The sequence below is a fragment of the Chelmon rostratus genome, chromosome 17 (genome assembly GCF_017976325.1).
Source record: "Chelmon rostratus isolate fCheRos1 chromosome 17, fCheRos1.pri, whole genome shotgun sequence".
Taxonomy (NCBI): Eukaryota; Metazoa; Chordata; class Actinopteri; order Chaetodontiformes; family Chaetodontidae; genus Chelmon; species Chelmon rostratus.
This window is the reverse complement of record NC_055674.1, coordinates 338177-347657: the sequence shown is the minus strand read 5'-3', so window position 1 is coordinate 347657 and position 9481 is coordinate 338177. Positions and strand designations below refer to the sequence as shown.

The 9481-nt window shown below is 46.5% G+C and overlaps 1 protein-coding gene across 2 annotated transcripts; it reads left to right on the top strand.

Annotated features, from left to right (window-relative positions):
- Window positions 1–3996: 3996 nt before the first annotated feature.
- On the top strand, window positions 3997–9481 carry LOC121621241. 2 transcript variants are annotated; one of them, XR_006007617.1, is made up of 6 exons: window positions 3997–4107; window positions 4736–4905; window positions 5010–5120; window positions 5421–5561; window positions 6943–8295; window positions 9407–9481. XR_006007617.1 is itself a non-coding variant. In XM_041957635.1 (5 exons), the coding sequence occupies exons 1-5, from the start codon at window positions 4092–4094 to the stop codon at window positions 7141–7143; spliced, it is 639 nt and encodes a 212-aa protein (XP_041813569.1). In that variant the 5' UTR covers window positions 3997–4091; the 3' UTR covers window positions 7144–8951. The 2 variants fall into 2 exon arrangements, 1 of the variants encoding a protein (XP_041813569.1); XM_041957635.1 differs by lacking the exon at window positions 9407–9481 and having other exon boundaries at window positions 6943–8951.

Here is a 9481-nt window from a genome sequence, read left to right as displayed (position 1 = left end):
CATGTTTGTTTCTGTGGGTTTCTGGGTAATGTAGTCCTTTATCGGCCTGCTGTCACACAATCAATCAGACTTTATTCGTATAGCAAAACAGTGAAAACACACACACACACACAAAAAAACCCCTCCTCACACACCACCAGATCCACAACATTAAACGACTGTTATAGATACGAACGCAATAAAAACTTCATCAATCTGCAACCGGAGGTCGGATAAAGATGTTTAAATTCTTAACCAAATAAAATATAACAGATACTCAAAGTCATCGGAGATAACGAGTAAAACGAGAAGTTTAAGACAAAAAGGAAAACAAAGATAAAAATATGAGAGAATAAAATCAAAGTGTTGCAGTGCGATGAAGGAAAACGGAGCAGATCAAAGATGAATAAAAGCATCGACGAGTGAAACAGGCTGAAACCACTGAGTGAAATAAATGATGCAGGTGTTCAGAGACCAGGACCAGACTAATAACTGGTAATAACTCACTGTGGGTCTTTGTTCTGACCTTCAGTTTCATGAAGAGGCCTGAGGTTCCCGAGGAGTCGTACCATGGAATCAGATCTCAGATCAGTAGGTCGGGCCGAGGCCAGTAAGAGCTTTATAAACCAATAAAAGGATCTTAAAGTCCGTCCTGAAGCAAACAGGCGGCGCAGAGACCTGCAGCTGAGCTCTGACCAGAAAGCAGAACATCACAGCAGTTTGTTGTGCAGATGATAGAAGTGAGCGTTTTTAAACGAGCTGCGGTGACGAATAATATGAGACTAAACCAAACTACAGTCAGTAATTCTTCATTTCACAGACCGTACGTGACGTTCCTGTCTCATTGTACAGCATCAGTAGCCTGAGCCATTAAATCTCTCCTTCCTGATGTTCTGTGTTACCATGGCAACGGCACATCAACAGGAAGCGCACTGTAATCATGAAGTTTCAGAGTAAGAGTGACGTTCTGCTTCTCTCACAGTAAATTAAGCGTGTAACGCTCATACGAGCAGTTCAACTACCAGCCGGCTCTGTCTCGCTGTCTCTGTCTCGCTGTCTCCACCTGCTGGACCCTGAGAACCGGGGATGGTTAAGAGTTTGTTCTGCAGAGGATACCGTACAGCAGCTGCAATCCTGATTCCAGACCAGCTGTGACTGTGTAATACATCAATCAAACAGAATGTTTGCTGATCCTCTCTGACAGAAACTGACCTGAAATCAGCACCAATCAACATATTTACTGTCTGAGCTCATCAGCTTCAGTGATTTCTGTAAATATCTGCTGATTCTGGATCTGAAGCAGCAACATGTTTCAAACACGTTGAGACAGGAGCAGCTAAAGACTGGGAAAGATGTGGAACGCTCCAAAAACACCTGTTTGGATCATTCCACAGGTAAACAGGCTGATTGGTAACAGGTGAGAGGATCATGATTGAAAGGCTCAGTGGGTCACAGCGAGGATGGAGCGAGGGTCAACACTTTGTCAGCACGTGATTGGATGAAGAGATTAATACCTGGACTCAGGTACACTTCAGGAAACTTAGTTCATCACTGCATCTTCAAACAAGTTCTGACTCTACCAGCAGAGTGAAGCCACATATCAACTACATCCAGAAAGTTCTCTGGACCAGAGCTCACCTGAACTCACCTGAGCTCACCTGAGCTCCTCTGAGACGGACTGACACAAAGAGGAAAAGTGTGCTGTGCTGCTGTTGTTGGACGTCGTGTCTGAAGAGGAAAAGGACCATCCAGATTGTTCCGGCTTTAAGTGCAGCAGCCGGCCTCTGTGCTGGTCTGCAGGTGTGTCAGTGCTCCTGGGTCACACCTGTGAAGCCTCCATTACTGCTGAAAGCTGCGAACAGATCCTGGAGCAGTACGCCGCCGTCCAGACAACGTCTTCTTCAGGGACGTCCTGCTTATTCCAGCGACACCGTGAAAAGATGTGATAAAAAAATACAAAACACTCATTTCTGCTCTTAATTTCATATTTTGTTGTGTGTGAAATATTTAAAAACTCTCAGTGGAGAAAATATCTGAACCCTCCCCAGACTTCAACTGAAGCGTTCAGCTTCTGAAGTGAAATAACGCCACAATCAATAACCAATAAATCCATCAATAGAATCTTTTAGCTTTTATTGGAACAGAAAAAGTTTCGATGATGTCGATGTTTGATCAGGAAATTAAACCAAAGAAATCAGAGACAGTCTCCCAGCAGCCTCTTCAGGCAGAGCGTCCGAAGCCGTGATGACGGAAACGTTTCACTCCCTCCGGACTCACCTGTGAGTCAGCAGGTGAGCTGCTCGCGCCCTCGGGCTGTCAGCTACGACCTTTCAGAGCTGCACCTGGAGATTCATCTGCATTTCAACATGAGGGGAAGCAGAAGAGCTGCTCACACTAAAGTCGCCTCAGTGGAAACTTTCTGTCCGCTGGATGTTTGAAGTCACCTGACTGTATTTCTCCAGGATGAACCACCTTCACTCAGGTGACGGCTCTGAGCTTTAAGGACAGACTGAAAGTTTCAGAGGCTCGTGGAGGAAAACCAGAAACGTCTTCATAAATAAATGAGATATAGTTTAATTAATCCCAGAGCCGCGTCAGGACCAGAGTCATCAGTAAATTCACAGGATTGCACACAGGAAATATCGAAGTTGCACAGTTCAGCTTGCACATGAGTCAGTTTGGGTGTGTGTGGTCTGCTGCCGGCAGCACGGAGGGAAACACCTGAAATAAACTCGCTCACCTGTGTGGGCTCACCTGTCAGTCCATCTTAACGTTGAGGGTTTCTTTTAGTTTAATCTTTTTTTGTGTGTTATTGATTAAAAGTGAAAGTTGAAAGTTTTCTGAGAGCTTTTGACTCGTCTCATGGTCTTCCTCTGTGGAGAGCTCAGGTGATCAGCTGATCTGTTACAACCTGCCGGAATTAAATCAATAATATGTTAAAATAAAATAATAATAACTGCGACTGCTGACACACTTAAACAGCTTCAGACACAAGTGTTATTCACAAAATGTACTTTCACTTCAAGGTGAGATCATTTGAAGTACTTCGTACACATCTGGATACTTTAATGTGCATGAATACACCATGTTTTATTTGTTGATTGTGTGTTTTGTGTTAGTGGAGTGAAGTACTTGTACTTTGCTTTATGTTCTTCTACATTTGCACAATGAAAATATGTGAAGTGATAAAATCGCTTCTTTTGAGACACTTTAAATGAGTGTTCGTATGTTCAGAGGATCTATTTAATATGAACGTGGTGTCTTTTATTGTGTGAGTCAGACAGGAAACTGGCTGCTGATCAGTTGTGAAACACAAACTTCTCCCAACATGTCTTCACAGATCCAGAGCTCAGAGTGTCGGTCTGACACTTTCACTGCGGTGAGGCGTGATGATGCGTTTCCTGTGCAGCAGCAGGAAGTCAAGGATCTGAAACATGTTCCACTTTTCTGCCAACCCAGTCCAGGATTTCTCAAACAAACGTGACGACACACAGGAAGTGAAACTGAATGAGACACACACACACACACACACACACAGACAGACACTCAGAAACAATAATAATAATAATAATAATAATAATAATAATAATAATAATAATAATAATAATAATAATAAATTCGAGTCTATTGAACAGATTACTGTCGGGTCCTGGTTTCACTCGCCTTCCTGTTAAAATCCTGATTTATTGATCAGTTCCGGTCATTTCACGGACTCTGGACACTTTGAATGAGTTTGATCACCTTCATGGACTTCCGGGACTTTTGACTCGTCCCCTCCATGAACGAGTCTCTTCAGCTGCTCAACAATAAAGGTGTGCAGTCACGTGTTTTACCCACAGCAGGTGAGCTTCGTGTGTCCCGTCCGCGCAGCTCTGTCTGCGCACCGCGAGGATCTTACGGATGGCTGTGACGCAAAAGGTATTTGTCAGGCTTCGTCACTTCGGGATTTGTCGGAATGAGTCCGCGGACGGTGGGGCCGTCGGTGCCGTCAATGGAAACCCCCCAGGACAGAAAGATAAAAGGTCCGAGCTGCTGCAAATGGAAGCTGAAGAAGAATTTAAGGAGTTTACCGGCGGACACACACCGAGAGACAGACGCCCCCCCTGACAGACATGAACCCTCTGAGCAGTAAGAACAACCTTTACTCTTTGCACTGATGCGCAGGTAGACCGTTAAACCAGCAGAAACATGCACGGAGCTAACACCTGAGCTTAAACCGGGACAAAAAAAAAATCTTTTCTGTCAAATGCAAACCTGTGGAGCCTGCGATCATCTGATCTGCACACCTCCTCCACCTCAGCTCCTCCAGGACTCACCTGAAGTCCATGCATGGCTGTATGGAGGGTTATTAGTGCCAGCTTCAGTTATGGGGGCTGTTTGTTCCCAAACTGCTGAGTAAGAATGAGTAAAAGCTGTGAACACCAACTTCAGACTTCAGACTTAATTGATCGATTAGTCAATCGGCAGTAATGTAGCATTAATCGTCATTAATATTATTTATTATCATTTATAAAGGTTGAAATGTCAGTAATAGTCAGCAATCAGCCAGCAGCCACAAATGTTCATTCAGAAATGATGAAGAGATGATGAAGTCCTGACTAACTGTTGAACGTGCAGCTCTTTAGACTTTATGAAAAGGTGTGTGTTAGGAGACAGTAATAAGATCCTGACAGTTTGAAAACGTTTTATTCTTTTTATTGCACTATTTACCCTCCATACCTGAACCCTTTCTAAAAAATAACATTTCTTCCTCCAGTCGTCGCCCTGCTGCACTGCTTCCTGTTCGCAGGTTTGGTCCAATCGGCTCCCGTCAGCTCGTCCGACCCTCCGCCGGCGCTCAGAGAGGCGGCCGAGCGAGCGAAGACTCTGGTGGAGAAAATCCTGAGAGACATCCCCACCGTGTACACCGCCACCATAACCACCCAGGTGAAGGAGACATCTGATTTGCCGCCTCAGCTCGACTCCAACTGCCTCTTCTTCTTCTTCTTCTTCTTCTTCGTGTGTTATTAACCTCATCCTGTGCTCCGCAGGGTTTGACCCTCGACCCCTCCAGCCAGACAACAAACCTGCAGATGATGGTGACATCGCTGGGCATCCCCGCCGCCCCCGTCATCAAACCGCCATCAGAGCGCTTCACTCTGGTCAGTCCGCGGATGTGGTAGCGATGACTCTGAGGGTCTTTTGGGCTCTTTAGGATGATTCAGAGGAGTAGGAGTAACCCGAGGACCCTAGGTTCAGGTGGTCCCTGAAGAGGTCTGAGGTAGTCCTGTGAAGCCAGTGTCAGACCCTCAGACAATAAACATGATTAAAATATTGATTTAGTATTTGAAATGTTGTTAGACTTTGTAGAAGTAGCCAGCAGCCTCAGTTTGTCGTGTGTCAGCACTCACCAGGTGACTTTTACCTGTCAGTACAAATCAGCTGTGTGTCTCCCCCTGCAGGACATCTGTGTGAGTCGCATGTTAGCCGGCAGCCGGCTGTACCAGGGCCTGCTGGGAGTTCTGTCTGACAAACTGAGCGGACCGAGTGGACTGAGCGACCTGCGAGCCGACCTCAGAGACCTGCTTACACACATCAACAAGGTAACACACCTGCCGTGACATCACTCCAGTCCCGCCTCCTTCGGACTGTTTGTGTCACACGTTCACATCAGCTGCTGCTCAGTGGTTTAATGTCGACTACCGACGCAGTGAGCTCCTGAACCGGCTGCTCCTCGGTTCAACCCCGTCCTTCTGTTTTAAAGTGGATCTCTGACTTTTTCCTTCTGCTGCTTTTTATCAGCTCACTGTCAAATGCTAACCTGATAAATGCTAGCATGCTAACACCAACACATCAGCAACGTGGCAACAGAAACAACTGAAGCCAACAAGAAAAGCTCCTGGCGTGCTGTTGTTGTTTAGTCTATATTTGTTTACATGTCTCATTAACAGTCTGATGAATTAGCTGTTAGCAGCTCCTGTTAGCAGCTCCTGGTAGCAGCTCCTGGTAGCAGCTCCTGTCAGCAGCTCCTGTCAGCAGCTCCTGTTAGCAGCTCCTGTCAGCTGCTAATGTTAGCAGCTCCTGTCAGCAGCTCCTGTCAGCAGCTTCTGTTAGCAGCTTCTGTCAGCAGCTTCTGTCAGCAGCTCCTGTTAGCAGCTCCTGTTAGCAGCTCCTGTTAGCAGCTTCTGTTAGCAGCTCCTGTTAGCAGCTTCTGTCAGCAGCTCCTGTTAGCAGCTCCTGTTAGCAGCTCCTGTTAGCAGCTCCTGTCAGCAGCTCCTGTTAGCAGCTCCTGTTAGCAGCTTCTGTCAGCAGCTCCTGTTAGCAGCTTCTGTTAGCAGCTCCTGTCAGCAGCTCCTGTCAGCAGCTCCTGTTAGCTGCTAATGTTAGCAGCTCCTGTCAGCAGCTTCTGTTAGCAGCTTCTGTTAGCAGCTCCTGTTAGCAGCTTCTGTTAGCAGCTCCTGTTAGCAGCTTCTGTTAGCAGCTCCTGTTAGCAGCTCCTGTCAGCTGCTAATGTTAGCAGCTCCTGTCAGCAGCTCCTGTTAGCAGCTCCTGTCAGCAGCTCCTGTTAGCAGCTCCTGTTAGCAGCTCCTCTTAGCAGCTGTACAGACTGGATCACTGTGATACTGAAGGAAAGATTCTCAGGTCCTGCAGAGTCTTCTTCTCTGGTTTCTCTGTGAATTTCTGGAGGTTTATTCTGGATCACCAGAGATAATGAACTCCACAGGAAGTGATGTCACACTGAATCACATCTGACTGATTGTGATTTGAGGACTTCTCTCCGGCACCTCCCTGAGGAGACTTTAGTCCTGCTGAACGTCTGTCACAGACCAGGTCCTGTCGGTTCAGCAGGTTAAAGTGAGTCCTGAAGGATGAGGAGCTCGTGTCCCTCCTCCTCCTCCTGCGATGTTCATCCTGTCTGAGTGGAGCTGTGCTGTGATTGGCTGCTCCCACGCTAACAGCTGACTGTGTTTTTCTGTGTTTTAGATGAAGGAGGTGGCTCAGCTCAGGGCTGATGTGGTGGAACAGAACCACGGTCTGGACCTGGCCTCCCGTCTCCATGGTAACTACGACGTCCAGGTGGCGGCCCACCTGACGCTGACGCAGCTTCGCTCCTTCTGTCACGACTTGATCCGCAGCCTGAGAGCCGTCGCTGCCTACAGGCCCCGAGCTGCGGGTGCACACTAAGCCCCGCCCACGCTGCTTTCAAGGACACATGGGAAACATCGGCGTGACTTGGTCCATGACACAAACACAGCTGATGGTCTAAAGGTCATGACCTCACGCAGTGGCCCTGATCACATGTTTCTACCTGCAGTGGCTCATGGGAGATATTTCATTGATCGTCCATCAGCGGTCGAGTTTTTTCCTCGTGAGCTGCCGTACATCAGCTGAGACGAGTCGCTGAGAACTCGTTCTCACATAATAATCCAGAAACATGAGACCAGTCTGACAACCGACGATGTTTCAGCAACATCGTGTTCTTCAGAGCTCAAAGAAGACTAAATATTCTTCTTCTGCAAAATAATCTCTATAAAGTGAAAAATACAAGGTCTGATTTTCTGATTCAGATTTTCAACAAACCCAAATGAGCAGCAGGAACACGAGACGCTCAGGCGATGAAGAGAAAAACAGGCTGAGCTGAGCGGAAACTCATTTTTCAAAGTAAAGTAGATTCCTTTAATCTGTCAGTGCAGAACAGACGTCCAGAACTTAGAACAATATCAGTAACAATAACAGGAAACGTGATGTTCACGATGTCTGCTGAGTGGGAGAACAGACAGAGTGAAACGTCTTCCCGCAGAGACAATCTTTGCATTCATTCATGTATTTGTTTCGTCTGAGGGATTTCTGACTCAGAGGTCACTGAGGCGCCTCGACACCACCTGACGCCTGATGTTTTACTGTGCTGGTCGACTCTTCGGGCTCAGCTTCCTCTTCATCGTCCGATCAACCGTTTTCTTTGAGCTTCTCGTCTCATCTGATTGGTCGAAGTGGTGCAGAACAATCCCAGAGTGCTTTGCCCGTGGAGCTCGTCTTATCAGCCGGAGGGTCGAGGCAGACGACAATGAGCAGGAATGTGACCGACTCCAGGTGTGAGACCTGCAGGTCTGAACCTGTCCGGCAGCTGAAACCTGCTGCTGCTTTCTTCTGTCTGAGAACAGGAACTACAGATGTCTGAGTTTGAATTAGTCCGAAAGAAGAGTCGGAGGACGCTTTGTCGTGTTTCGATGGTCCAAAGCGGCGCCGCGGGTGGCGACCTGCCGGTCCTTGACGTTTCTTCTTCGTCTCTCTTGGGAGCAGAGGATCACTGTGATCTGCACACTGATCATTTGAATGGTAACGATCAGCTGAGGGATGTTTGTGGTTTTACATTTATTTTTATTTATATCTTTATTTCTTTTGTTTGAGCACTTTTCAGTTTTTATGTATCTGCTGTTATTTATGTTTTATTTATCACTGATATTTATTGATTATTTATGGTGAACGATGTGATTGATCTGAACACTGCAGGGACGAGAGAGGCTCAAAACAAACACTAGAGGGAGAGAGAGAGGAAGTGAGAAGTTTCTCAAGTTGAGCAACGAGGGTGATGATGTCACAGCAGTGATGATGTCAGAGCAGGTCGACCTGAACGACTCACCTCAGAAACACGTGTGTGTGTTTGAACGTGAAGTTATTTTATTTGTGTGTCTGTCATTGTGTTTCAGGACAGATGCATCAGGTGTGTTCAGGTGTGTTCAGGTGTGTGCAGGTGTGTTCAGGTGTGTGCAGGTGTGTTCAGGTGTGTTCAGGTGTGTGCAGGTGTGAAAATGAAACCTCTCTTTAACTTTTTTACTTCAAAGTAAATTTATTTTATTTATTTAAGATTTATTTTTATTTATGAAAACCCAGATGAGACAGATGTTTGTACACCTTGGTGTCCTCAGACAGAAATATGTTGTGTATTTTGTCTCTGTCATATGTATTTTATATTTATTGAGATGAGATGCTAATGGCCGTGGGGGGGTGGGGGGGGTCTTTGTACATGTTTGTCTTTAACAATAATAAAAAGAGTTTTCACTGCCAGCCTTCTTTGTAATTGCTGTGTCTGTTTTCCACGTCTCTGTCTCGGGGTGCGTTCCATTAAGCTAGCGAGGCTAATTGAACCTTAGCTCCTCCTGGCAGAGAGTTTTATTCACCAAACAGAAGTCTTTGGCTCACTTCTGCTGGGCCACGCTGGTCCACGCTGGTCCACGCTGGTCCCATTTTGTGTCAGCTAGGCATGAAAGCTGCCTACAGTTTCCACACTACCTGTCTGATAGATTCCATGTGATGTACTCTGTTCGGTTTGATTTGAGGCTGTTCAGAGGACAAATAAATCTAATTTAAATCTAAGTCCTCCGTTGTTAACGTCGTGCTCAGTCCTCATCTACTTCTCTGTTTCCTGGTGCGTTACTGCCACCTGCAGGTCAGTGGAACCTTTGAAACCAGCAGCAAAAATATGAACCGTGCCACCGAAGAAGCAAAAGGAGGACGCGCTGAT